The sequence below is a fragment of the Aspergillus foveolatus genome (assembly GCF_047715535.1).
Source record: "Aspergillus foveolatus strain CBS 279.81 unplaced genomic scaffold BDW70scaffold_36, whole genome shotgun sequence".
NCBI lineage: Eukaryota > Fungi > Ascomycota > Eurotiomycetes > Eurotiales > Aspergillaceae > Aspergillus > Aspergillus foveolatus.
In genome coordinates, this window is record NW_027396100.1 from 48,611 (window position 1) to 75,656 (window position 27,046).

General features: G+C 50.9%; 8 protein-coding genes across 8 annotated transcripts in view; 3 read left to right on the forward strand and 5 right to left on the reverse strand.

Moving 5' to 3' along the window:
* The first annotated feature begins 889 nt into the window (after positions 1 to 889).
* Positions 890 to 1,977, forward strand: BDW70DRAFT_77150 (uncharacterized protein). The gene has a single exon (XM_073744821.1). It carries the CDS (start codon positions 1,015 to 1,017, stop codon positions 1,792 to 1,794), a length of 780 nt encoding a protein of 259 aa, XP_073594486.1. The 5' UTR covers positions 890 to 1,014; the 3' UTR covers positions 1,795 to 1,977.
* On the reverse strand, positions 1,807 to 4,126 carry BDW70DRAFT_151406 (RNA polymerase II mediator complex subunit MED27 domain-containing protein; the record flags this gene model as incomplete). The annotated part of the gene is made up of 5 exons (XM_073739288.1): positions 1,807 to 1,971; positions 2,019 to 2,672; positions 2,734 to 3,011; positions 3,396 to 3,921; positions 3,974 to 4,126. 5 exons carry the CDS (start codon positions 4,124 to 4,126, stop codon positions 1,807 to 1,809), a joined length of 1,776 nt encoding a protein of 591 aa, XP_073594487.1.
* A 2,965-nt stretch (positions 4,127 to 7,091) lies between these two features.
* Positions 7,092 to 8,888, forward strand: BDW70DRAFT_77175 (fungal specific transcription factor domain-containing protein). Its single transcript, XM_073744822.1, has 2 exons — positions 7,092 to 7,778; positions 7,842 to 8,888. The coding sequence occupies exons 1-2, from the start codon at positions 7,473 to 7,475 to the stop codon at positions 8,685 to 8,687; spliced, it is 1,152 nt and encodes a 383-aa protein (XP_073594488.1). The 5' UTR covers positions 7,092 to 7,472; the 3' UTR covers positions 8,688 to 8,888.
* Positions 8,889 to 11,096: 2,208 nt separating this feature from the next.
* On the reverse strand, positions 11,097 to 13,455 carry BDW70DRAFT_169198 (P-loop containing nucleoside triphosphate hydrolase protein; the record flags this gene model as incomplete). Its single annotated transcript, XM_073742627.1, has 6 exons — positions 11,097 to 11,828; positions 11,870 to 11,950; positions 12,006 to 12,789; positions 12,865 to 13,127; positions 13,175 to 13,276; positions 13,425 to 13,455. The coding sequence occupies 6 exons, from the start codon at positions 13,453 to 13,455 to the stop codon at positions 11,149 to 11,151; spliced, it is 1,941 nt and encodes a 646-aa protein (XP_073594489.1). The 3' UTR covers positions 11,097 to 11,148.
* Positions 13,456 to 15,954: 2,499 nt separating this feature from the next.
* On the reverse strand, positions 15,955 to 16,673 carry BDW70DRAFT_139307 (uncharacterized protein). Its single transcript, XM_073737367.1, has 2 exons — positions 16,606 to 16,673; positions 15,955 to 16,539 (listed from the first exon to the last, which is right to left on the reverse strand). Exons 1-2 carry the CDS (start codon positions 16,666 to 16,668, stop codon positions 16,102 to 16,104), a joined length of 501 nt encoding a protein of 166 aa, XP_073594490.1. The 5' UTR covers positions 16,669 to 16,673; the 3' UTR covers positions 15,955 to 16,101.
* A 451-nt stretch (positions 16,674 to 17,124) lies between these two features.
* BDW70DRAFT_139308 (uncharacterized protein) lies at positions 17,125 to 17,716 on the reverse strand. The gene has a single exon (XM_073737368.1). It carries the CDS (start codon positions 17,503 to 17,505, stop codon positions 17,173 to 17,175), a length of 333 nt encoding a protein of 110 aa, XP_073594491.1. The 5' UTR covers positions 17,506 to 17,716; the 3' UTR covers positions 17,125 to 17,172.
* Positions 17,717 to 24,176: 6,460 nt separating this feature from the next.
* Positions 24,177 to 25,043, forward strand: BDW70DRAFT_161386 (uncharacterized protein; the record flags this gene model as incomplete). Its single annotated transcript, XM_073740968.1, has 1 exon — positions 24,177 to 25,043. The coding sequence occupies one exon, from the start codon at positions 24,177 to 24,179 to the stop codon at positions 25,041 to 25,043; it is 867 nt and encodes a 288-aa protein (XP_073594492.1).
* A 1,314-nt stretch (positions 25,044 to 26,357) lies between these two features.
* BDW70DRAFT_161387 (uncharacterized protein) overlaps positions 26,358 to 27,046 on the reverse strand; it is a gene marked incomplete at both ends in the record, with an annotated part of 4,029 nt that continues 3,340 nt past the window's right edge. Inside the window, 2 exons of the mRNA XM_073740969.1 lie at positions 26,358 to 26,657; positions 26,720 to 27,028. Of these exons, the coding sequence (XP_073594493.1) occupies positions 26,358 to 26,657; positions 26,720 to 27,028 (609 nt within the window). The remainder of the gene's footprint in view (positions 26,658 to 26,719; positions 27,029 to 27,046) is intronic.

A 27,046-nucleotide genomic window follows, 5' to 3' on the forward strand; every position in this document is an offset into this window, starting at 1 on the left:
TATTATTTTGTGGCTTACATAAATATAACTAGTATATTAACTTTGGTGGACAGACAATATGGAATAATGTACAGCTTCATTACTGACCGTGACATCGCCGTGATAATTGGTCTCACTGCCTCCATTGCTCCTACTCGTGCTTATCCCCGGTAGCAGCACCATACGTCCAGCTGCGTACGGTACATCTACTAGCTTCTTAAGGAGACTTTTCGGCTTATTATGTAGGGCATTTGCAAGCAGCCCAAAGATCCATGAAGCTGCATGCTGCCCACTGATACATAAAAGACATATGTCGACTTGACATAATCTCCCAAGTTTATAGAGCAATACGCATATTTGTGCATCTATGCAAACACACCATCAAAAATCAGGTAAATAGGAAAGTCACCTGGCTATTAAAGCAACCTACCTCTCTGTTTGTACCCAGTCCAGACCTCATGCAGTATCCGTTCTATGTTCGCGGGTGGGGCCAGGGTACATATTTCAGCCCTGCTGAAGGAGTCTAATTCCTGCATGAACTTGGTGCATGGATGATATCCTATTAGTCAAACAAGCATGGCCATAAGCATTCAAGAGGTCAAGTCTCCATTCAAGCTCGCCGCATACATACATACATATCTTCATGCTTGCTATGTTGTGCTGGAAGAATAACCCAAACGCAGATGAGGCGCATGGCATAAAGAAGGCGCGATGAGATCCATTGCTTGCTTTCTGTGAAGTTAGCATTTAGGTTTATGTTTGCGCATGTACACAATGAGAACTGATTTGTGCTACAGATTAGGTGGTTTCTAATGAGATGGGCGGAGCCCTGGCCTACACGATGCAATTAAATATAAAAATTGCAGATTCCTCCTTTTTCTTAAGTTTATTTCTGTTCACTAGATCCTAACCAGGTACAACTGACACCATACCTTATACTATCACAATCCTCCTGAACTTTCCTGCTTAGCTACCCCGTCAATCCGTCACCAAGTATATCTACATCCGTATCCAACCGGACAAGCACATATCGCGATGCACAGCCCACCATCCAGACCGAAGTTGGACTCATACCCAACCGACGTGCACATCCAATTAGTGGAGCCCTCTAACCATGGTAAACGCTCACCGAAGCTGAGACGGAAGACCAAAGGAGACCGCAACCCTCGATTCGTAATGGTTTGGCCCAAAGATCCTAGACCGGGAAACCCAAGCCACTGGCCGTGGTGGTGGCGCTGGAAAGATGTCCTTACGGGCAGAGGGCCGGACATCTATGTTGAGCGACTTCGGCCGAAGCGCAGTCGCGTTTATGGCAGCTACAACACTGAGCACAGCCGGTGCAGTCGAGACCAAGGCGATGAGTGCAAGCAGGCGCGCTTTGACTTGGGAGACAGGTCACCCAGTAGATCACCCAGCAGACTTTCCAGTGGAAGTGGAGGCGAGTGGACAGGGATGTACCCAAAACCAGGGTGGACGTTATGGCACAAAGACCATCTGAAACGGTGCCGGAAGCCACATTGCGATGAGTGCCAACGGATCCGGGTTCAGGAGGAAAAGGACAATTTCTTCCGAGGAGCGAGACGACACCCTGAAGAGCGGTATGATTTCCGGACGAGGAGGTACGCAATTCCAGACGCGGGGACGTGGTCGGGGAAGGTACACTGTGATGACCCGCTGCATGCGGTTCCTAGGCTGTATTGGGATCGGTACGGGCGGGCGTACCCAGCAGATTTCTATCACGACTTGATCGAGGGGGCTCATGAAGATAAGCGTGAGAATCGGGATAGGTGTCGGGTTCGAAATGATCTTGGTTAGGATGCGCTCAGCTCAGATGCATGTTGCGTGGTAGGCTTCGAATGTTGGCGGCTGGTCTGTCTGCGGTTCTGTTGTTTTCGGGCGCCGGAGTGTTGGGAGGTTAGCTGCTTGATCTTGCATCTTACCGCACCTTGTACATGGAGTTTGGAAGATATTTAAATAAGATGAAATCATTCCCTGAAGATTATGAGCTTTTGTCAGAGAGGATCCAATATGTGACTTACGAAGAGGAATTTTAAGTCCCATTTCCTCGGACGGGCGTTAAGACAGGCCAGAACTGCAGTTTCAACTTTCGATGAGGGTTCGCCTGATGGCGACTTGCTGGAGACGTTGAATTCCGGGACACCTTCTTGGCCCGAGCTGATGGCATTGACCTTCAACGCCAGCCCGACCTTCGGAAGCAAGACAGCGAACGATGAATCACTCTTCGTGGGTAACACGCGCATTCCAGGTATGCCCGCCTGGGTATAGTTATCGACGATCGCCTTCCATCCTCCTTCCGCTGACTGCAACTGGGCTCGTTCCTGCTCCTCTTTGGCTTTTCGCTGCTGCTCTTTCCTAATGTTGTCATGCTTCGTAATATCTTGGAGTAGTTGGTTGTAGTCACATTGCCACATGCCGTTAGACTGCAGGAGCCGGCCAGCATTTTCATTGATCAGAGTGTCGACGCGCTGCCAGACCGCTCTCATTCCTTCGCCGCGCCACAAAGCTTTGAAGTCTTCGACCTCGCGCACACCATCGCATGCGGACTGAGAGAGCCGCTGATGCAAAGCCTGAGGAGAATTTGGAATGCCGACCGCAGCAGCAGCTTTGGGGTGCACAATTGGTGCGAGCGGCTCCAGTAGGCGCTCTGGGAGGAGCGTCCGAAGCTGATGGATCTATCGAGGAATGAGCTTGCTGAGTAGATCAGGGCAGAGACTGAAACGAGCTAGGACCAACCATTTCTTCCAGTTTCTGCAGTTTGGCAAGCGAGGAGACCAGTTGCAGCTCCGTTTCCAGGAGCTCAGGGTCGATGACCGGCTCCACATCGTCCTCCGGGGCGGCATTCGGCGCGGCCGTGGGATTGGGCTCGGCCATAATGGTATCTTTGTCATGTTTGAGCTCGTTGACTTTGACAGAGGGCGATTGTTCCATTTTGGGTACGACGACAGGTAGTCTTGAGCTGGCAGCCATTTCCCACGCGTTGCTGGTGAATGAGTGGAGGGTGAACTGGAGGACTGCAAAGTTGTGTTGTGGTCGGCGTAATATACAGATTTCGAGTTAAATTTAGTGTTCAATGGCGCCTGCAGTCATTCCGCCCCGCAGTCCGTCGTGGAGAGAGTTGGATGCGATCGAGATGGAGGATTCAGCCTGGAGGATGAAGTCGAACCTGATCATTCGTCATTCCTCTGAGCGGTGGAGTTGCGCCACAATCCAGCCCCATCGTGGCTGGTGCACTGGCGTTTCCACGGCACTTCATGGACGGCTCCGATTGGTCGGTGTTATTGAAGGACATACATTCCTAAGTGTTATAGAGGAGATTTATCATTCCGCACACGCATAAAGACACCATAGTACGATACTTTACAGTCATCCCTTCTTCGAAACAGCTGGCATCTTACCAACCCATTCATCCGCGCCCCCCTCTGCAGCATCAACAAGCCATCTGGCCAGAGCACCTCTTTTCTGCGACGGCGTCCAGCCCTTCTCGCCTACCCACCCAACAAACACATCCGCATCCTCCCTATCCGTGCGCCAACTCTCCTCGTCATGATTTCCCGGGATCGCCGCGATTCGGAAAACGGTCCAGTCAAGCCCGTCAGCATGCTGCTCAAATGCGTCCCCGATGGCTCGCACACTGGCGTACGCAGAATGGGCGAATATGCGGATAATAGGGATCACAACAGCGGTGAACAGTGTCCAAGAGTCTTCGGGTCGAGAGATAGAAGGCGTGCCCATGGCGAAGATGCGACGGACCCCATTCTCGCGCATCAGGGGAAAGACGAATGTCTTGTAGATGTCAGCAAATAATGTGGGATTGGATATTCGTATAATATTGGGGCCAAGAAGTGAGATGACGACTTTGGTCCTCGCCATGGCCGCGGAAAGTGTAGGGAGGTCGTCCTCGGCGAATTCACCCTTGATGATCTGTAGCGAACACGCGGTTAGCGCCAGTTCTGCAGTAGCAAGGGTCGCAGACCTCGAGAAACTCGTTTGATTGTAGATCGTCATCGATCTTTGACGGATTCCGGGCATAGACTATAGTCTCGTGCTGCCGGTATACAAGTTCTCGTAGCAGGCAGATGCCGGCCGGACCCGTGCCGCCCAGGACAAGAAATTTAGAACCGGCCATAATCGATTAGTAACCCTGAAGAATAGAGATCGCTGAAGAAGGCCTCTGAGGGCAGTATGGTTGCTTTTGCGATAGCTGCGTCCACCTACTCAAGAGTACTCCTTTGATGAGGTTCTGCAGTGGATCAGTGGGGCCCCGTGGGTTGGCTTCGCGGGTGCTGCACGATTCGTACGCTGGACGGGCCGATCAGTATTAAGCAAAGAGGAGGCTAGAATTTCATCGTTGCAGCTTACTAGTCAACACTGAATTTCACTGAATGTTCGAATGGACGATTCTGAAGAGAGAATTTCTTTAGCCAGAGTCGGACAACGGATGAGCTCAAGATGGGTTGATTTATCAGATATCCAGCTGATGTACACAAGCTAAGACATGCAAATATACGTTAGTCCTGTATATATATATATTGGTATTTTATCGTACCTAGTACATACGACCATAGGGTGTGGAAAACAGGGCTTCCCGTCCGCTCAGCCGTACTTAAGCCACACGCCGGTAGGTTAGTAGTATGGTGGGTGACCACATGCGAATCCCTACTGTTGTATGTTTTTCTTTTTTGTACTGTCACCATCATATACGCGGATAGAAGTTCAATGAGCCCTGAGTATGTTGCTGCTCTTAGGGGTGAGAGACACTAAGCTTACGGTGAGTGTAGGTGAGATGGGTGAGAATAAGGTATATTACCCACTTCAGCAAGTGCTGGATAAGAAGGGTGAGAACTAGATTGTGCCAACACCCGCGATATATAAATCCGCATCGTGCGGAACATGGCGGAAGGCATATCGACAGAGGGATATGGTTTTTCGATTACGCCGTTGGGATCAGGCGGTGGGTTGAGATTTCGTGAGGGAAAGAAAGATGTGACGATCGCTCTGTTGCTAGGATTGGGAACAGCAGTTTTAGTTTTGCTCTTCTGATAGTGATTCCGAACATGGGGGTATGATGTGGAAAGTAAATCCAGTGAGGCTGGCTGCTCTTTATGTCAAACGGATATCTGTCTACTTCTATCAACTTCCTACTGGACAAATATATACCGCATTATCTTTACCAGGACCGAGGGCAATTCCTCATGGCTTCCAGTACGCGCAGGATACCCTCTTCAAGAAAAGCGTGCGGCTACTAGTCGCAGGAGCGAGCCAGCAAATCTTCAAGACGTATCTCCGCTCAGCAGAAGCGTTGTCTGGGTGGGCAGCCTACGATACCAGGGTGGAGGGTTTGCTTTTACGAATAACGAGACATCCGCGCCCGAGTCTGCCTCTCGCAGTCTCCACACCATTTATTAGACACCGTTGACCCCACTGGATTGATATCGCTCCTTTCCCAAGTCGAAGACCACCAAATTCGCTGCTACTGGTGCAAAGGAGGCTAATGAGGCCTAGAGGCGCTAAACTCCTCCTGTGACCGCACCCATCTTTAGCCGAAATCCTTACTAGAGGTTTCATACGGAGTAGAAACCAGAACTTCAGAGAGGGTTACCGTTCTGGCAACAGGAGTCTCGAACAGATTTCAAGATTATTTCGACATTGAAACTAGTTTTCTCCCCTGCGCTTCTAGATTCTATGAAACGCCGCCAGCAAGGTGTCTTGGCTGCTTCAGGGCTCATATTAATAGAGACTATGTCCTTGTCTATTCCCTACATGCCATTGATCCCATGCATTAATCATTTCCAGAAGAGGCTATTCCTCAACGGCGAAAGACAGAGGGTAGAGATCCAGGCTGTATTTTCGAAATGAAGGCGATTTTGCGTGCAGCGCTTAAGATGACAGTGACTCCTACCTGTCCCTTTATCGTAAACCTATCAGGAAGCGCGATGCAATCATTGTACTTCAGGTGAAGGACTGAAGGTACACTCTCCTCAGAACGCCATATTTCTATACAGAATATACAGAAAAAGTGAGATCTACAACAGCATATATATGTTAAAGACCACCCACCCAACGTCTGTCCACCTTCAGGTGGAGATGCAGAATATCTGATTACCTTGCGCCTTCTCTAGCTAAGAGTTACACACTGGTTTATTTGGCGAATTAATGCCGATAACATGGTATTAAATCATTCGAAATCCATTCTACCTTACTGGTCCGGTTTTTCCATGCTTACACTAACCACTCAACATGGCATAATAACAGATGGCAAGATTTACGCGCGTGATTGATTTTGACGATTATTAAACTGAATCTGGAGATCAAACAAGCAGTCTTTCCACGGATGTCGCTTGCCTGGGTCCCGTTTCGACTGAGCCGTTGGGTTGGAACGGCAAACCATCATTTTCACGGTTGTTGAAACAAGAATCCTTCGGCGGCGAGATCAATTATGGCATTATCACTTCTGGTGGAGTGACTCCGTGTTGCGGTGGTATGTTATGTCGCGTCGACGAGAAAGAAGTATTTAAGGGTTTGTAGTCGAGGTGAAAATCTCGCGGGAGGCGCCATCAATAGGCAGCACAAGTTTGAGTTATGTCTTAAGCGTCCGAGGTCCTGCACAAGACTGGCTTTGATTTGTTGATTACCTATACCAATTCCGATCCCTCCAGCTCCCCAACTCTAGTTATGTCCTTTCCCCGAATTGGACCCTCGGTTCGAGGTGAGAGCGTCCGCACGAAGACGACCAGGCTCGGGTAGTTGACGTGTTCCGGGCCACCCAGCGCTAATATCAACTATCTCAGTCGGCCATTCAACCAGGCATCTTTCCTCGCCAGCTTGGCTCCAAAGGATGGATGCTGTCGTGTTGGGCGGTATCAAAGAAAGCCCAATTGGGTGGCTCCTGTACGAAGAAGGCCGATACTGCGGGCAAACCAGAAGCAGATTGATTGTGACGGATAGAGCCCAGTCATGTCTAAGTAGTCGAGGTTGGTTCATGAAGGCCATCCGTCCGGCAATCTGGCTCTGTTAGACCTGCAAGTCGGGAGCGGACGCAGAAGGTGCGGATGTAGGTAGGTAGTCCCTCGTGCCTAAGTAATAGGTATGCATATGCCCCGATAGATAATTATGATGCTCTCTTGAGCTGCGGCTAACGGCTTATACACCACTTTAGCCTGCCACAGGCTTGGTAGGACTCTAAGGACCGAGGTGATGGGTCGCGCCAACCCAAACCCCAACCCCCCTTCTCTCTTCTCCCCTTTCTCCCGGGGCGAGACCCAGCAATATCTATTAACACCCTCCCCCCTTCGCAGTATCAAGCAACTGATGAGCTTCTGCGCGGCTCGTCCGACTACGAAGCTGAACAGCCGGCCATTCATCACGATTTCGATGCCATGTTTTGACGATTCGGATGGGTTTCCCTTTGTTGTTGGCGGGAGGATAGAGAATATTGGCAGCCTGCATCCACCCGTGATTGAAATCCTCCAGCTATGGCAGGTCTATATCCAACGTGTAGATCCGCTGCTGAAGATCACTCATCTGCAACCCTGCAGGCCCAGATTGTGAGCGCCGGCGCCAGGCCGACCGCCATACCCAAGCCCCTAGAGGGGCTCATGTTCGCCATCTACTTGATTGCCGTGCAATCTATGGCTGGCGACGAGGTTCACGACATGTTTCAGGAGGCCAAACCGCGGCTCCTTGCTCGCTACCACCACGCCACCCAGCAAGCCCTAATTAACGCGGCATTTATGCGTGCTACGGAACTCTCAGTGCTCCAGGCCTACTTGCTATATCTGGTACGTAGACATGACCGACTTATTGTCCATTCGGTCCAACTCCAGCTTGCTGAAACCTCCTAGTTTAATATCAGCCGGTCGGTCGATCCGCGCCCTCTCTTCTGCCTCGTTGGCATCGCGACGCGCATCGGGACCCGGCCTGGCCTGCATCGTGACTGTGCCCGTTTTGGCATGTCACCCTTCGAAACCGAGTTACGCCGTCGGCTGCGGTGGCAGATCGTTATCTTCGACAAGCGCTTAGCAGAGATGACAGGCTCATCGATCACGGCCCTCACCTCAACCGCCAACGACTGCTGTCTGCCCCTCAATGTGAATGACCCCGATTTGCATCCATCTGCCAAGGACCCGCCTATGCCAGCCGCGGGCGCCTCAGAGATGCTCTTCAGTCTTACCCGTGTCGAACTGGCAGTTGCCGCGACCACAACGACAATTGATGGCAGAGAGAATAGGTTCCAGCCCAGAACCCACCAGAGCAGCATGTCACCCTGGCCCCAGTCATCCGAAGGGGACGAGAGCAGGAGTAGAGATAGCAACGCCCATCGTTCGCCAGAGGATCTTGACGCCTACTGCGCGCACTTTGATGCGGTCTACCCGCAGCACTGCGATCCGACGATTCCTATCCAGCACTTCACGCTGCTGATGGCCCGCGGTGCGCTCTATAAGCAGCGTATATTTAGCTTCATGTGCCGTAGGGTGCCCAGCTCGACTCTCTCGCCGCAGGAGCGTGACGGCCTCTTCTTAGCGGCCTTTCAGATGGTCGAATACGACACTTTAATCTATGCCACGGACAGTCTCCGTGGCGTCCGCTGGTATGCGGATTCCATGTGCCTATGCTTGGCTCCATATTCCTCGCCAACGAACTCCGGCTTCGGCCGAGTGCGGAGCTGTGCGATCGCGCTTGGAAGGTGATATTTGAGAACCAGAAACAGCGTGGCAGCAGAAACAGCAACGGTGGAGGCCCTCCTGCAGATAAACGGTGTGATCGTCCAATGCGGGCCGCATTTGAGCATATGCTTCTCAAGGCCTGGGAGGCTTGCGAGCAGGCCGACCTGCAGTCAGGTCGCTGCACCTCCCAGCGACAGCCACCGCCGCTTATTTCCCGCATCCTGGGATTGAGGAGAAATCCTGCGAGCGAGGCCGTACCGGAGCCGCGACGAGAAGACGGTCAAATGGAGAATAACCCAAGTAACGCAAATGACAGCAACGATCTTCTGACAATGGGTCCTGATACAACGCTGGCCGCGCAGATGACTCCCACGTCTCCTCCAACTATGTTTGACGGGATGGGCCAGGCCTACGCGGCTACTCTATATGGGTACAACCAGCTGGACTGGACGTATTTGGTGCAATCTGGAGCATTTCAAGGATTTATGGACAGTCCGAACGGAATGTATACGGGATAGTCTACTGCCTTCTTTCTGTCTTTCCTATATTTCTATGAAGTATCCTAGCTGGATTTGTCTGTCTGGATTGGCGATAGAGCAAGGTCATTTGGATATGTCAATCGGCTTATTGAAGAGACGAATGTCAGAGACTATCCTCTATAACTTGGTATTCGATGTAATCATACGACCATGAAATTTCCAATAGTTCAGCGCACATCATTCAGGCAAAGAGGCACATATACACCATCCCGAGCCAAAACAGCAGACAACCAGAGAATCACTGCATTAGATTGGCTGCTCTCTACCTTCGAGCAGGAATACGGTGAAAGCATAGCCCTGCTGAGGTCCGGGAAAGAGCATAATATAAGGGCCCTCGAATGATTGTTGATCTGAAGACCACACACCTTCATCCGTGCTCCTCGTCAACTACTCCACGCAACTACTAGCAATTTCAGGCAACAATGACTTAAGGGTTCCGTGTCCTTCCCGCAACACGCCCTTCGGTAAAGCGATCTGATTGAATCCTGCCTTAGTGAGTCTATCCTTCCAAAACCCCTCGCTCGCCAAACAATGCCGCCGCCCGTCCGCAAACCACCATCAGCCATCCAACAAGCCGAAGACCAGATCCAGCCAGTGCAACCGCTCGGTAAACTCAATTAGCGCGAGAAACGCTCCGTCCACATCTGGCCGAAGGAGCCGTCGCACGTTCTTTGCGGAGAGGGCCAGGTCGCAGGTCGCGCGTAGGCAGTTGGTCGACAGGACGGCGTGGAATTAATCGTGCATGTGTGGAGGAGTTCTTGCGGGCGTCTCGATATACAGCACTTCGAAGTAAACTGGGAGACTGGAGCCGTTAAGATCGCTGGCGTGAAGAATGATAGAAAACATCATGATATGGAAATATCATGCGACGGCTCATCTCGAGCACCAGTACCTGGCATGAAACTACTGGCCATGTGATATAAGCAGCCTAACGTCCAACCTCTGAGGATCTGACCCCTTCATGTATCGTAGTGAGAGACACACGGTGAGAAATCTATCATCAAGATAGATAGTCAATCATTACATGGCATCCGATCCTTAGTAGTCTACGTTCGTATAGTTGATATAGCTTCTTCTGCCCTTTCCCCTTTGAGCGTATCCACAACAGGACCAAGGGAAGGCAGGGAATAGTGTCAGCTATAATGAGCCCGCCGCCTGGCTCATGCGACCTGCGTACATGCTATAACAGCTCTGCTTGTTAATGGTACGGATTAAGCAATTATCCGAATTGGTCAAGTCCTACCACAACATGCGTGCAACGGACGAATAGACGGTCCCGGCGCGACGAGCCAAAAGCGCGGAAAGCCACTTCAGCAGTGTTGGCGCTCGGAATGGTTGGGTGAAGAATAAAGGGCTTAATGCTGTTCGTTCAGGCCTTCAAGCGAAATACTGTATACAGGCAATCCAAAATACTGAATGAAAGTAAAAAATTAAAAAGCCAAAAAACATACAACAGTAGGGATTCGCATGTGGTCACCCACCATACTACTAACCTACCGGCGTGTGGCTTAAGTACGGCTGAGCGGACGGGAAGCCCTGTTCTCCACACCCTATGGTCGTATGTGACTGTTAAAGACATACACCGTATTATAAGCTTTGCAAAATGAATGAGCGTGCAGGGTGAGATCTTCCTGTTGGCTTTCCTGGCTGCTTTTGTCTTGTCCACTAAAACCCTAATTCCCAGACTCTACCGTACGGCGCACTATGGCACCTGACCAATGTATCCCTGGCATGAATGTAACAACTCTGTAAAATGTAGTATAGTAAAGGATAGAGACTTTTCAATCAAGATCTAATACGATATGTCTTCTGTATACCTAGGTACAGAAGAGTATAAAAAACGAATAGTACTGATTGTTACGGATTCCGATTGAATAAATCTTTTGAACTATCTTATCTTGAACAGCACTATGTTCTACATCGCTTATGACCACAAATTGTCATTGTCACCTCTTGCTGACTCTCGAAGAAGCCTTCTTATTCTTTAGCTTCGCCAACTGGAGCTGAAGCTCTAGCTTTTTGACCTCATCCGCCTGGTCGTCCTCTTCATTGTCGTCCTCACTGTCCTCCGGTTCTTCTTCATCCGTGCTTTTGTCATCATCACTAGAGTACCTGTCAAAGCTTGATCCTTGCGGCTTGCCTGGGTTGGCTGGAGGACTACGGAAATCTGTTCCCCGGCGAACAATGCCCGATTTAGAGGCACGAGAATTCTCCCGCATTGTGCTCCGCGAAGCAAACATGGCGGATGCCTCGTCCACTCGCAGCGCGTCCCTAGCAGCCAAGAATGAATAGGTATCTTCATTAAAGGTACCATAAATGTCGCTAATGTAGTCGTCAAAATGTCCCGTGATCTGCGCGACATATTTGAAATGTTTTGCCTTCAACAGTGGTCTCTCGAGCTTTGCGACATTCTTCTCATCATAAAATTCCCAGTTGGCAAGGGCAATGGCTGTCTGAAAGGCATTCTTGATCTGGCGGCCGTTCCAGCGTCGTGTCGGCCGGTCCAGATTCCGTTGCCAGTGCTGATCTGCAAAACGTCGAATCTTCTTCTCCTCCATGTCCAGGTTGAGATTACTCTCCTTTATCCGTTGGATTTTTTTCTCCCAGATCTCTTTTGTCTGGCGCTCTTCAAGCTTGGGTAGTAGAGACAGACGTGGATTCGAGAACGGAAAGCTTCGTCGAACTCGCCCACCCGGTTGGTGGTGAGAATGATGACTCCGGAGAAGTATTCGAGAACCCGGAGGAAGACTGCCAGTGGGTCAGCGCTTGGTATAGGCCACTATCAATGGACGAGCATTATTACCAGATACCAGACTGTTCCTGGCGATATCCCCGCGCTCTCGCTTGGCCAGGAAGACGTCCGCCTCGTCTAACAGGAGCACACGCCTCCTGCGATGCGCCAGTTTACAAAACGAGTCCAGATTCTTTTCCGCCTCCTTTGCGATGGTGCCAATGTGGCCGCATGTTATTGACAGCAAGGGGCGGTTCAGCTCAATGGCAATGCACTCTGCCGTCGATGTCTTTCCCACCCCAGGCGCTCCATGAAGCAGGATGATCAGCCCCTTGCCTTTGGCGGGCACAGCGTCCATGGAGAACTGTTCCTGGACATGATTGAAGCCTCCATGTGGCAGTGTGGCCTGGTTGGTGATCAACGCTTGCAGAACTCTCTTGTGCTCAGTCGGTAGGACCAAGTCCTCTAGTTTGGATCGCGCCTGTTTGTCGTGGATCGAGATCTCCTGCAGCAGGCTGATGTTCAAGGCCACCCATCGGCGATCCAGAAGAGAGTATCCATACACTCGTGGAGGGAGTAGGAGAAGCTGATAATCAGATAGCTGAATGTCCTTGACGGGTCGGCTGGTCAGGAGATCCGTCGTAGTAAAATACTCGCTATGTCGATATTCCTCGAACGCAGCGTCGTTGAAGACATCCGTCACCCAGTCCCCATCGCTCTTTTCCGGGAAGAAGTCCGACACTTCTCTTGAGTCTGCCTCGGTGTGCGTAAGGACAATGCCGCCACCTGTCCCCAGGCTGAAGGCCGGGAGCGTGTCCTGAAAATGCGTCACTCCAGCTTCCTGGTCAACAATCACCTGCCATGAACCTGGCGTTCGGTCAGAGAATACGTTCGCGCTTCGTGATCATGGTTTGGGGGAGGGAGGAGCTACTTCAAATGCTTCAATACGATGATTTCGGTGCTTATAAGGGCTGTTCTTGGATTCTTCAATGGTGTTCTCATGGTACTCCATATGCTTTCCCTGCGCCACCTCCATAAAGCGAGCGCCTCTCGCAGCGAGTTGCTTCTCCAACACCTCCTTCTGCGGGTCGAATTGAAGCGGCCGCAGAGGGAGTGAAGCTATGGGTCTTCTCCCCGAGTACGGGGCGATGGCGAATCGTTTTGGTCGCGGCGCCAGGCGAACCCCGTCCGACTCTAGATAGAGCAGTCGATGATGAAATTGGTCATCTGCGCGCTAGAACGCCTCACGGCGTCACGGCACCTCCTTTCGTCCTCAGATTCTGAGTCCCACACCCGGTAGTTCACCGGGTCGAAATACGACAGCTTCTTGGCATCAAAGCAGACTCGCCCGCCGGTGGTTTAAATAGGCCTCAAAACCCACCTCGACCCACGGTTTAACAAGTCTACAGGGCGTACGGAGGGTTATAAAATACACTGGTTCAAGCTGGCTCTATATATGACGGTTTGCTCAAACAAGGTCTTATTCTTGACTATGGCAGCGGTCGACGAGAATACGAAGCATGGTAGGGATGACTTCAACCCCCAGACGCCTCAATGAAGTAGATGCACATTCACCCAGCTGTAGCGGCGGCCCGGCAAAAAGGCACGTTAGTCCGGCCGAGAGACTAAAGAACCCTCATGATAAATATAGGAGCCGAGAGATAGGTTTTCATTAGACCCTGAAGTTCGGCGTACAGGGATTATGTATTCAGGTCCGACACCATTGTTGATAGAAAATGGGCCCTCGATTTTCCATGCTTTGTATGTGTAATGCTATTGATGTGTTAGCCAGTGCCCGAGTATACCCCATATTACCGACCTTTAACTTCAGAGACGTAAGCAGCGGTCGAACCAAGTCACCCAAGGTTTTATTCATGTATTTTATTGTTGTAGAATATGCATGTATGCTCAAAGAGAAAGGGCAGATTGAAGCTGTATCGGCTACACATACGTAGCCTACTAAGGAATGGATGTCGTATTGATGGCTAGCTCTCTCTCTTCGAAACTCTTCTCTTCTATAGATAATCAATGCTTCTTGATACTCTGAGGGGTCAGATCCCAGGGGTTGGAGATCGCGGCGAAGCCGCTATGTCATGTGGCCTCAGCCAGCCAGTATATCGCATATATGACATTTCCATGTCATATGTTTCTGTTTTCGTCAATCTCTGCTCTATCTATTGCATTCTGAACTTGCTGCAACGCTGCTTGGCCCGCTTTAGAGTCAATACGCATCTGCAGAAAGTACACTATTCCATATAATAATGATATATTAGTTGTGATAAGCTCCTGCATGCATGAGAGGCCAATTTGGATGTCCAACATACCTGTGATGATGAAATGCTGGTGTTACTTTGAGGCTCCCTGGGTTCTAGATTATCAGACCAAGAGCCATCACCTCCGTTGCAGTGCTGGTTTTCATGTTGCGGGTTGAAAATCCCGGAGAGTAACCTAGGCAATTGAGATGTTTATTGCGTTTGCAGTAATTGGTGGCGGGTCTGTAGCAGAGTATGACCCTTGATTCGGCGGTTTGGACGCGTAGGTCTTGATATTGTGGAACTGACCTCTAGAACCGGTGGTGAGCGGCGCTGAGATAGAGCCGCGTGTCGAGTGACCAAGCGCTCTGTCTGAGGCGGCTGTTAGACTCCGGCATTTCGCTCCTGCGGCTCGTGGCAAAGAGATATGACGATTATTTTCCCCTCCTTTCCGGTGAATTGCGGCCTCGAAATCTTGTGATAGCGCTTGTAGGGTGTATATTTAAGGGGCCTTCTACTACTGCAGATACAGTGATCTACCAGCGCTTGCATATGTTTTTACAGTTTAACAAGGAGCAATCCCAGAGGAAGACTGCCGGAGTCCAAAATGTATGAAAAGAGCATGCCATTGAGGAACCGCAGATATACTTCCTCCTCTTGTCGTATTAGTGAGAGCAAACATCAGATCATCCAGGTTTGGTTCAGATGGTGACGCATCACTGTTGACGATAGTGTTTATTAGAGGAGCAAAAAGGCCACTGTAAGGAGTGTATCTACGGGTGTGTTCTCCATGCTGATTATTTTGCATGCTCCGGCACGGACCTTGTTCACTGGATGGCGGCTAGCTCACGGACGTTGGACGTCGAATATGAACCCAGTCTAACGAAGCACGGTCTGAACGAGTAATAATAAGCACGTATTTCGGTGCTGCAAGGATAAATGGCATCGCAGTCGTTCAGCGTCATTGAGTACATGGGCGGCGCGACAGACTGCTCAACACACCAGGAGCAGCGAGTAGTAACCGCGCTTACAGATTTGAGATCCCTGTAGTAAATTTACTGAAGCCACGATGAGGGGTATTACATTTTTGCAATGAAGAGACAATGGCATGCCCGATCTGTGCTCTACATGAGGCTTTCATTGGATGTTTCAGGATGACCAAGCGACCCAAGAGCAAAGATCCTGGAGCTTCATACAATCATTTCTCAGGGCTCATCCTTTGGGATATCTGATGCCTGAGTAACCGTCTAGAAGGATAACCTGGGCCGGCTAAGCGTCAGTAGAAGTATATATCCTTTCTGCACTTAATCAGTCCGTCTGCTTTTGGGCTTGAGCTTGAGCTTCTTCCTAGTAGGACCGGGAGAGATAGGAGCTAGGTGAACGTTCATCTGACATACTCAGCTTGTCTACTACTACTTGTGGGCAATCGTGCGAGGCTTGCAGGTAAAATCGCTCACCTGGGAGATGTCTTTCGCGTTATAACTACATGCCCCGGGTGTACATTGTACTTATGCCGGCATCTACCTGTTTGCCAGCCAAAACTAGGTGCCTTCGAGAATGCTATTAGGTCTGCTGAATGAGTGTATATTGTGAATGTTGTGGAATATGCTCAAAGGGGAAAGGGCAGGAGGAAACTGTATCAACTACACCAACGTAGCCTACTAAGGATCGGATGCCATATGACGATTGACCATCTATCTTGCTGACGATAGATTCCCCATTGCTCTATTCTTACTCTTCTGTTCCCCCGCTATATATACATACAGAGGGTGAGAACCTTCTAGAACCAGGCGATCTCCGGTCAATCCACCGGAGATCACGTGGCCTCATATTTCCGTATCAGTGAACAATGGTGGTAATCAGCTTGAGGCCCATTTCACCACATTTCACGGCCCACTCTCTTCAACAGCGGAAGCTTAATAACAATATGACATAATAACCTTATCAACAATACCACAGTTGGTGCATGAATATGACCAGCAAAGCGTGTGTGATGAGCATAAATAATCATGGCAAGCCCTCTTCGTAAGACGTTCAATCTCAACAGCCGGCGCCACGCTCTGCCCCGGCGCCAGTAGTGGAAGGATGTCTGGTCCCGGATGCATCAGCGCTTCGACGTCCGTAACGTCCCGGCCGTCGACCCCATCGAAGACTTCATGTAGATGGTCTTGGACGGAGGAGGGGTATCGGCTGATGTACTGCTGGATCTGCTCAGGGGTGAGCTGGAGGTATGAGACAACAGCGAGGGCGCTATCGAAGTTGCGGAGCACGCCGTCATCGCCTAGGTGGCTGTAACCGCCGCCTGTGGGGTCTATGGGGAGGGCCCTGAGGAGGTCCCAGACGTCCGTCGGTTCCTGGATTAATAGGATTTGTTAGCTGCGGCGGGTGAAGGTGTATTCATATGAATGGGGTTGGATTACAGCCGGGGCAGCTGAGCCTTTCTGCGCGATAAGGGCACCGAGCAAAATAGTAAGGATCTTCATAGTTGAATTGTAACGTGGTGAAGTCTAGTCCTGGTTCTATGGTCTGTATGGTTCCAGACGACTCTTATATATATCTACTCCCACTTACAGGAGCGAAGTTAGGTGGGGGCTCGCCGAGTGCCATGCGTTGGCAGTAGCCAAGCAGTGGGGATTGTAGGCGCCAAATGCAGGGGTCTACTTTGTTCATTTACTGCTCTTGGAACGGAGGAAGTTTGATGACGCATAGCACTTGTACCCTTATTAACCCTTGGCGTAGTATCTCTCGAATCACAGGGGTAATCAGACCATCATGGCCGTGTGCTGGGACCCTTTCGCTACCTAGCACTAGGAAGAAATCTCATATATGCCTGCTTGTACTATACATGGATGAATCATGCCATGGTGTCAGAAAACATTTAGTCTGACAATCCAGTCTTCATTTGTGGAGGACTTGCACGCCGAGAAAACAGAGAATGCTCCTAGTGAAGACACGAGCTACAATTTTTTTGAGCACAGCAGCGAGTTTCACTTTCGAGTACCCCTATCCGCGGCCTTCTCCTGATCTTTAATAACGCCCTCTTGATCCCCGCTACTGGTCGGCTCCGGAGGCATAAGATCAGGGTTTGGATGGACGAACTGCTCCACATCCTTAACGTTACGCCCATCAACACCATAAAACATCTTTCTTAGCTGATTGTGGAGTGTAGGGGGCCATTCATCAAGTACTAATGCAATTTCGTCGGGACTGAGTGGTCTATAGTCCAGGACATTGCGGTCTCCGTCAAATGATCGTAGAACGCCGTCCGTGGCTAGGTGTATAAATCCCTCTCCTGTTGGGTCCTGTTTGAGGGACTTCATTATTGCTTTTGCCTTGGGGTTGGTTTTACAATGGTCTTTGTTATCACTCTGGGTTGAGAGTTAGATGTGACTCATCTAGTGGATGTTAGAGGCACGTACCATTCTGATAGAGAGGTGATGTGAAAGATAGTAAACTGGCGATAATGCATGGGAGGCCGGGCTTTAATTTATATTGGATCCAGACTCCAGCTCTTGGCCGGGGGCTGTGTTGGGGAAGTACCTGGTGAAAACTTGCTTCCTTTGATACCCTACGTTCGCTTACATCTCCTAGAGAAAAGACCCCAGACAAGCCTGCAATTGCAGACCTCGTAAGAGCTTTTCACGATCTTCTTCCATGTGACCGCCACGCTCCTTTATTTCTTTTTATTTCTTAATTTCTTTTATTTTATTTTATTTTATTTATTTATTTTTTTGGGGAAGACAAGGCTGGATCCGCGCCTCCCGACTAAGTTGGCGCTGACTTGCGGGGTGATTGCAGCCTCAACCTCCACCTCAACCTTGACTGCCCCGCTTCTGGCTCATACACGTTTCACGCTATCCATAGGTTCAGAGTTCTAAGATTGATTACTGATATGGAAATGTTGTTGTTGTTGTTGTTGTTGTTGTTGTGTATTTTACGGCCGTGGCTCGTGACGTGCACGTTTTCCACTATCCCTGAATAGGGCAAAGGCCGCCAGGGGGTGAGCCCTGGGTGTCTCTAACTATCCACTAGTTCTATGTACAAATAAGGGACTTCAGCGCGTTTACATAGCTGCCTCAGCCAAGGGGGTGGGTCTATTCTCGTAGACATAGGGTTGTTGCCAGCTGCACGGATCCGTCTGCTCACTATGATCTACCTGTTCTCCACTGCTCTTTTTGTTTTGGTGGGGGAGGAGGGGGTTGGGGATGTTGAACTGTCTCAGGCATACTCATGTGGAGGCCGTCTTGGACAGATATCTTCATAGAACCGAGTCTCTGATAGCCAGGTAGCCAGCCTGGCTGTACCTTTAGGGGTGCCCAGTAGGAAGGGAATTGACTCCAAGGGAGGCCCTGGGGGCCGGGGCGGTCTCTTCCTAGCTATCGACAGAAGAGAAAGTGCACAGGGGCCTTCCTCGTTCCGCATCGGCAGTATAGGTGGGCATCTTCGTGGTTAAATTGTTCATGGTATGTCGCGAAGTCCCCATGTCCAGAGCGGGCGGCTAAAATCCTTGCGAGCAGGTGGGGGGGGTAGGTAAAGTTCTGCTGGGCACCGAGGGGCGGAGGTAATCCTGAGATCTTGGTAGGGTTGCGGTGCTGAGGTTTGCCAGTATTTTTGTAGGGCTAGGAAGGTTTTGCTCTTTGTCCGTTGCTTTAATGAGGCATACGAGTGTTTGCAGCTTGACGAGGGCGGGGAGCCTGCGCCTTTTTTTGCAGCCTGATCAGCTGCTTCATTTCCAGGGACCTCTGCGTGTCCAGGGACCCAGCGGAACCGTACAGAGTCTCCATTAGTGTGTGGGAACCTTTCACGGTCAAGCCAGGTTGAGGCTAGGGTTCGGAAGCTTTCAAAGATAACCTGCGATGAGCCCGCAAAGGGCGAAAGGAGGCGGGTAGCCACCTCCAAGTTGTCTAGAAGATCCATAAATTAGTGGCGAAGCGCGCAGTATGAAACTGCATAGCAGCTTTCAACCCGGCGAGAGCTGCCTCTGCTTCAGCATCAAAGACCTCTTTGTTTGGGCCGAGGAGCAGGGATGATTGGAGATACAGTCTTCCTGACTGGTACAGCGCGAAGCCGGCGCCTGCCATTTGCGTAGACAGTTTGCATCCATCTGTAAAGACCTTTATGTCTGTCTCTGGGAGGGAGGAGTAGAATTCTTGGAACTCGACAGCTGCCTCCTCTTTTGTCCGCTTATTAGAGGCCTTTATACGTAGTAGAGCGTCTTCTCGTGACTCCTGTGGGACCATGGGGCATGTTGTAACGGGTTTAGTTGTTCTGACTCTGGGAGAGTAAGCACCCCTCGCGCGAAGCGGCTGTATTGGCGGCCATCCCGCGTTATCCTTACGGCCCGCCGGCGTAAGGGGTGATAGGGGTCAAGGCGCCGAAGGCGGATTGTGGCCGTGGCAGCTAAGTAGTCTAGCTCAATTTCAGCTCGGAGGAGCCCGGATTCGCGGTAGAGGGCTGCTTTTGGGGTGGTATGGCAGACAGGGAGGATAGCTCTGGCCCCAGCTACTATAACCTTAGCTATCTTATCAAGATGCCCCTGAACCAGGTTCGAGATTGGTTTTAGGTTTGTCCGTGGGTTAGGCCGCGTGCACCCTGGCCACCAGGTCTCAGCACCAAAGTAGGCCTTGCGGAGAGCGCATGCTATCACTGCTTGCCGCATGAGGTGGGGTTCAATACCTCGGGCTATGTTCCCGAAGCCGCGGAGGGCCGTTGCCACTGTTAGGGCCTTGGAGGTCATTTTCCTTACATGGTACTTAAAGGAGAGCTTCTTGTCGAAAACGACCCCTAGGCATCGCAGGTACGGGCGGGTTGAGTTCTCAGAGACTGTGATAGGGCCGGCTGAGACGCTTGGTATGCAGCTCGGGTCTTGATCAGTCTTCTGGCGTGAGAAGTGGATTAGCTCATATTTATCTGGTGCAAAGGTGATCCCTTCTCTTATACCCCAGTCAAGGACCTCTTGCAGGGAGTTTGAGAGGCTTTCGCAGTTATTTGCAAGAGATGTTGAGATAGCCAGGATGGCTCCATCGTCTGTGTACCCAAATCTAGTCCCCCGTCTTCCAAACCAGAACAGGGGGGCTATATAAAGCATGAATAGGATAGGGGACACGGATGATCCCTGTGGGAGCCCGCTGAGTATCTTTGTTAATGGGCCTAATTCTCCGTCCATTCGGATTTGTACTGTTCGGCCGGTGATAAAGGAGGCTACCCAGCAGACTAGGTTGTCGGGCCAGCCTTGCAAGCGGAGTCTGAGAACAAGCCTCCCTGGGAGAACTCCATCAAAAGCCCCCTTTACATCAAAGGTAAGGAGAGAGGCTGTCAGTTTCTGCTTAAGTGCCTGTTCCACGTCATGAAGTCCGCACGTTGTCAAGTCGACAGCTGAGCGAAGGGGGAGCGCCCCGAACTGTTGGCTTGCTAGGACCTTGTGGTGTATGGCGAGCCATGCCATGTTTCGGGCTATCAGTCTCTCAAGACCCTTGCCTAGTACAGACAGGAGGGCAATTGGCCTGTATGATCTAGGACTGGACCAGTCTGTCTTGTTTGGCTTCTGAATAATCGCGAGGACTGCCTGTCTAGAAACATTTGGGGTGGTAGCCTATGTGGAGGCATCCTCGGTACAGCGCGAGGACTCTGTCCTTTATCAAGGGCCATGCCACTTTGAGTATGCAGGTTGGTAGCTCGTCTGCCCCTGGGGTTGTGTTCCCCGCGTGAAGGACTGCCTTCTCGACTTGGGTTATTGTGATGTCTGGGAAGGGAAGTGCTTTAGATGGGACTGCTGGTGTATCTAGAGGAATATCTCCTGCATCGGCGGTGTTTTGAAGGAGGTTCTGAGTTAGGACTTCTCTCTTTTCTTGCAAGGCCACTGCCGGGGGCCTGTCCGGCCTCAGGGGGTCCTTCAGCGGGGGGCTGCGGTAGGTGCCGCTTGACTTATGCCATTTAGACATCTCAAAAACCTCCTTGCTCTTGGTTGCGCTGTTAATCTTGTCTCTCCAGTACTGAGACTGGGCTCTCCGGGTAACCCTCCAGAAGTCTCTTCGCGTGCTGAGTCCTTCCCGGTAATTTTCCAGTGCTTTCTTGCATTCTGCATTCCACCATTGCTGGCCCCCACCCTGGGATAAGGACCTGTTTGCGGAGACTGTGTATGCGCTATGCGTACGGACATTCCTAGGGGTGACCGTCTGTGGTGCAACTGTACTGAATGAGTGGTTGGAATGGTAGCTGAGATAATACCTTGTGCGAGGTGGTCTAGGTCATTTTTATCTTCTGCCGAGCTTCTGAGGTTGCTCAGGTTGGAGGCAAGAAGGGTGTGGAAGCGGGCGTGATCCAGTGTATTGAATCTGAGCCTTCACGGGGTCACCTCTGTTCCTAGTTCCCAAGGTAGGTTCGTGAGGAGCGGGCGGTGGTCAGAAGTGGCATCTAGGTCGTGCCTCACTCTAGTGCTTGTTCCTAGAAGGTTTAGGGAGCTTGAAATAAAAGTAAGGTCGAGAATATTGCACTTGTCTTGTGTGGGGATGTCTATCTCGGATATAAGCCGGAGTCCTAGTCTGTCGAGCCAGGCTATGAATGCTTCTGTAAAGGGGGTTGGTGTATATTGGAGTAAGGGCTGCCACCGGCTGTGCAGCAGGTTGAAATCCCCGGCTAGTAGGGTTGGTAGTGAAAATAGGAGTTAGGTAGGTATGTAAGGGCTTTTGCTGCTTCGCCTCACGTATTCCTGTTCTTGGGGCATTATACATATTGAGGATTAGGGCTGATTGCCCTGTGTATGAGGAGATCTGAAGTAAAAGAAGGTCTGAAAGGGTCTCCTGGCTAAGATCTGGGCGTAGTTGGGCTGCCCGGATGCCGGCTTGTCAGTGAATATATGTGAGGACTCGGGGGCGGCCGCTTGTTATCCAGCTGTCTGTTGGGGAGAAGCATTCATATGATGGGTGTCTTTTTGTGATCTTTCGTGTAACGTCTTTGTGGATATAGGGCTCTTATATGAGGATAATATCAATATTATCCAGGTAAGCCTGTGCGAGGGTAATTTCATGAGCTCCTGGTATGCGGCCAACATTTAGTTGCAGTATTGAGAGAGATCTCTTGTGGATCAATTTTTCATATTTCTTCATTTATTAGGAGTTCAAAGCTGTTTTGTGGCTTAGGGGTTGCGAAGCAGACTGCCCGAGCAGTAACTGGGGGGGACATTCTTGGTTCCTGGGGCGGAGGGGTGTTCGTGCGAAAGGGGGAGATCAGGGGGCGGTTGACAGAGGTCATTTCCAGGTCCTGAGGGGTCTCAGGGGGCTGCATGCAGCACTGCCTCTCTAGGCTTGCCTTGGCAAGCTCTCGCGAGCATGTCTTGCGGATCTCGGCTTGCTGGGTCTTGGTACAGCGAGTTCTTGTCTTGCTGGGCCGGAGGATGCACTGTTCATAGTCAGCTGCGTGAGGGCCATGGCAGTGTAAGTACCTTGGAGGGCAGGTGTGGGGGGCCTGGGCATGGCACCTGTTAGGGTGACCCTCCTCAGTATGTTGGGTAGAGCCGCAGAGCCGGCACCGGGCTTGACGAGCGCAGGATCTTGTATTGTGCCACTTCCAGCATTGATTACATTGCATAATCTTTGTTCTTCTTGCTAGGGGCTGAGCATTGGTAATCATGCCAAACAAGGAGAGTCGTACAGGGAGCTTTGCTTTGCTATCCTCCGGGAAGTTAATAAACCAGCTTGAGGAGATAGACCCCGCCGCCTCGGCGCTGGCGGGTGTCTCGGTCACAGCACTAGGAGTGTGGCCAGTTATATCAGTAATTTCAGCTGCTAGTATCTCTGCATTTACAGGAACCATAGAGTACTGGCTTGTGGTAAGTTGGCCTATCTTTCTTGGTATATATTAGTAACTCGGTAGGAGATCTAGCGCGAGCTGCGTTCAACCTGTCAGGTATTACAAAAGGCTGATATAACCTCTTTCTGTGTCTCTAGGGCTCCGAGGGTGTCTGGAGATGTTGGTATAAGCGCGAATCCAGTTTTAATAGACTGGACACCCTTTAGTAGTTTGCCGTTTTCCCCCTATTCTGGTACGAAGGCTGGAGTATATAGCAAAGGCATCCATGTCCTTAGCGATGTGGTTTGGTGGTAGGCGTACGAAAAGACGGGTATCTGGCGCTGTCTCCTTCACAGACTTCTTCAAGAACCTTGGATTGTTGTCGGTCTTCTTCATGGTGGCCGTTCTGGTTGGGACTGTTTGAACGACAGTCGCGTACGTGGACTGGGCGAGGCCCGAGGCAGGGCGAGAGGGAGGAGGGGAGGGGGTTAGCGTAACAGGGCCTGGGGCAGGGCCAGTGGCCAGAGAGGCTGTAGTCAGGGGGACGCCGCTGATATAGGCGTTGAAGTTTCTTTGGGCTATCTCAGCCAGGTCATTGCTGAGCGCCTCGAGCGCTCTTCGCTGGTGGAGCGCCAGGCCCGTCTGGCTCCGGTGTTCGTCGAGGAAGGCCGCAATAGGGCTGAAGATCTTCTGACCCTCAGCGGCCCTAATAGTAGCTGGGTAGTTGTTTCCTCAGCACAGCTAGCAAAGGACCGCCAGGTTGGGCGTTGGGTCGTGCCATCGCGTTGACGCGTCGCGACGCGTGCTGGTAGCTGGGGGGCTGCGGGCGGCTGGCAGAGGGCGGGGATTATCCCTAATCCTGGGCGTGGTGCCCAAACTGGGAGCTGGGCCTGAGTATTCGATAAAATTCGTGGGACTTGCGATAATCGCGAGTCCGAAGGTGGTGTAAAATAAGTTGACTTAGTAGAATGAGCCGAGTTGCCGACTAATAATCAATTCAATCACGTGCTAGCAATTCCACTAACGCCATTAAGCGCATTTGGAAGTTGCTCGATTGTCCGCTCCCGGCCGGAAGTGACACATCCAAAGGTGAGATCTACCCCAAAATTCCATCCTCGCTCGGCTGTAACAATCCTGTACATCAAACAACGTCTGTGCCTTGAGCAGATCCATTCCAGAGCAAGCACAATCGACAATGCAAAATATGGCTGCCCGAACGATGAACAGATTGAAGCGAAGACGCAGCCGGTGGAAACCAAAGCACAGCGTCAACAATCGCACCCACTCCCGCAACCACAAATGGGGCCTGGTATTGAGAAAGGCAGAAGGTCGAGCCCCGGCAAGGTCCGTACTAGCGACGGGCCAACCACCGATCATCCCGAACATTCCTCCAGAAGGTCGGAGAAGAGGTGTGTATGAGGCAGCGATGGAAAGCCGCGAGGCGAACTCGTGGCTCAAGGACAATCAGTACAATCTCGATCAGTTGGAAACCGTCCAGTGCACCTGGCAGGCTCAGCTGGTCGACTTCCCTGATACCGGATACGCCTTCCGAATCTATTTACTCTGGGACTACGATCGCTTGTGGGGGGTCTTTAATCTGGGGCATACGAAGGGAGTAATGCTTGTTGATCCAGGACCAAGGATTTCATCCTCCAGTGACGACCCTCAGCAGTTATCGTTTCTCTGGCGAGGAGTGCGCGCAGATGATCCGAATACATATATTTGCGACAATTCAATTGCAAAAGGCGAAATCTGGCTCAATCCGTGCCACAAAAGACTGGGTGGATATTTCGACTATATTGCGGGGAACGGTATGGCTGGTGGGGATCGCTGCTACTTCCGTGCAAGGCCGCGATTTGGCCCTCCGGTGGTACCGTATTCTTTGGAAGATGTTGTTGACGAATGGGATGAGTATGGCTCATCAAAATACCCAAGGGAGGAAATCAGGCAGGACCTGTCTTTGGACGATTTGGTTGCTGATTTGCGCAAGAGAGACAGAAGACGCCCAATGTCTGCAGTGTGGGACTCCCACAAGGGTCACACCAGTGCTGTTAGCTTTTCAGGGCCATGAGATACGATACCGCGATATAGTCATGCAGAATGAATGAATCAATAAAGAAAGGGCCATGTTTGTGTCCGGAGAGTGAGTCGATTGCTGCCCACCGACAAACGCCCACGTAATTGCCACCTCGACATTGGCCATATCCATAACGGCCGGTGATGGATCTGGCTATATGATTTATAGAAATCCGAAATGAGTTCCAATCGTTTCCCGCTTACGATAGGTATGGTATCTCTCGGTCGATGCTACTTGTTTTGTAGGCTAATGCGGCCAGAACGGGTTTTCTTCTCGTGGCGAGGCCCGACCGTGAGAAGCTCTGTTTGCATCCCGTGCACAGCTAAGGCTTCTCGTACGTATCTGCTGGCGGTGTTAGTTTGACGGATGCGTTCGTGGCGGACAAGGTGAGAAGAAGGAAGTGTCACGGCGGACACCTGAACCCCTCAGGCATCAGCGGCCTGGCCGACGATCAGTACAAGCGACTAACGCGCCGTTGCCCAACCGCTGGCAGCCCGACGGGGGGTCGCAGTATAAAGATTCCTTGGAGATCCCTAGTCGTCCCGGCCACGAAACGACTCGTTCTGTTTTTCCGATATAGAAGCTCCCTTAGTCAATTGAAGCCATTCTGACTCCACCCTAAAGACTAGACAGCTTGCCGGTTGCTGTCCACAGGCGCTCCGACAGCTGTCCGCAAGAATGTTGCTCCGAGCGCCTTACAGATATTTGCCGTAATATACATAATGCAAATCACACGAAGTGGGTTCCGAAACTTCGGCTCTTGGCTGACCACTCTGATTAGGCTTGTTAACCGCGGGTCGGGGCGGTTTTTTGACCTTCTGATCTGCCCGGATGCCCCTCGGGAGGCCGTGGATCACGTTGGCCATGTGATCCGCCGAGTGACGTTAAATAAAAGAAAAGAAAGAAAAGAAAAGAGGATCTGATCTGTCATTATATCGTGTAATTAAGCATCAAGAAGAGATCTATCGTCAACGAGATAGATACAGTCATTCTCGAAATTGCCTTCACCACAACAAATGATGGTTCTTTTCCCGCCCCACTGCCAAGCCCTTGGCGTGAGTATTTTATTGAGCCACCGACGAGGGCCTCTGCAATTTTGCCTTTAGTTTGGATTGTGGAATAGGGACAACACCATGGGTTATGTTGTACAAAAGTCCACGTGAGAATATTCGCATTTTTTATCTATCACTGTAGTACAGTACCAAGTTTTGGCAGCTACAAATTAGTTAATTGCACGCAGTGTAGGGTTCCATCCAAGTTGATAAGAGGTAACTAAGTCGATATAATTTGAGATGAATAACACGAACGTCACTTTCTGCGGAGGATATCACACAATGTGCTTAGTATACGGAGGTGCTCAGAATCAAAGGTAGCGAGTGTTGCCAGAGATTCAGACACCATGCGCGTCTTCGAATGACCAGGACCCAGTGCCTTCTCATAGCCTGCCAGTGCTCGCTGATACATTTGCTCTGCCTCCTTCAGCTTGTCCTGCTTCTCGTAGAGAATCACAAGATCGTAGAGTGTATTCCTGGTGGATGTGTGGCCTGGTCCCTTCTCATAGCCTGCCAGTGCTCGCTGATACATCTCCACTGGCTTCGTCCAACTGCCCTGCTTCTCGTAGAGAATCCCAAGATTGTGGACTGTGTCCAGAGTGGATGTGTGATCAGGACCCATGCCTTCTCAAAGCCTGCCAATGCTCGCTGATACATTTGCTCTGCCTCCTTCAGCTTGTCCTGCTTCTTGTAGAGAATCCCAAGATTGTGGACTGTATCCAGAGTGAATGTGTGATCAGGACCCAACGCCTTCTCTCTGCCCGCCAATGCTCGCTGATACATCTGCTCTGCCTCCTTCAGCTTGCCCTCATTAAAGTAGAGAGTCCCAAGATTGTTGACCGTATCCAGAGTAAATGTGTGATCAGGACCCAATGCCTTCTCATAGCCTGCCAATGCTCGCTGATACATTTGCTCTGCCTCCTTCAGCTTGCCCTCATTAAAGTA

What these genes read in the sequence shown, in the direction of transcription:
- BDW70DRAFT_139307 (XM_073737367.1), bottom strand. Translation starts at nt 16,668, where the DNA reads ATGAAGATCCTTACTATTTTGCTCGGTGCCCTTATCGCGCAGAAAGGC. An exon ending in AAGGCTCAGCTGCCCCGGCT is followed by an intron (nt 16,540 to 16,605) that starts GTAATCCAACCC and finishes CTATTAATCCAG; the next exon opens with GAACCGACGGACGTCTGGGA.
- BDW70DRAFT_77150 (XM_073744821.1), top strand. Translation starts at nt 1,015, where the DNA reads ATGCACAGCCCACCATCCAGACCGAAGTTGGACTCATACCCAACCGAC.
- BDW70DRAFT_139308 (XM_073737368.1), bottom strand. Translation starts at nt 17,505, where the DNA reads ATGAAGTCCCTCAAACAGGACCCAACAGGAGAGGGATTTATACACCTA.
- BDW70DRAFT_77175 (XM_073744822.1), top strand. Translation starts at nt 7,473, where the DNA reads ATGGCAGGTCTATATCCAACGTGTAGATCCGCTGCTGAAGATCACTCA. An exon ending in AGGCCTACTTGCTATATCTG is followed by an intron (nt 7,779 to 7,841) that starts GTACGTAGACAT and finishes GAAACCTCCTAG; the next exon opens with TTTAATATCAGCCGGTCGGT.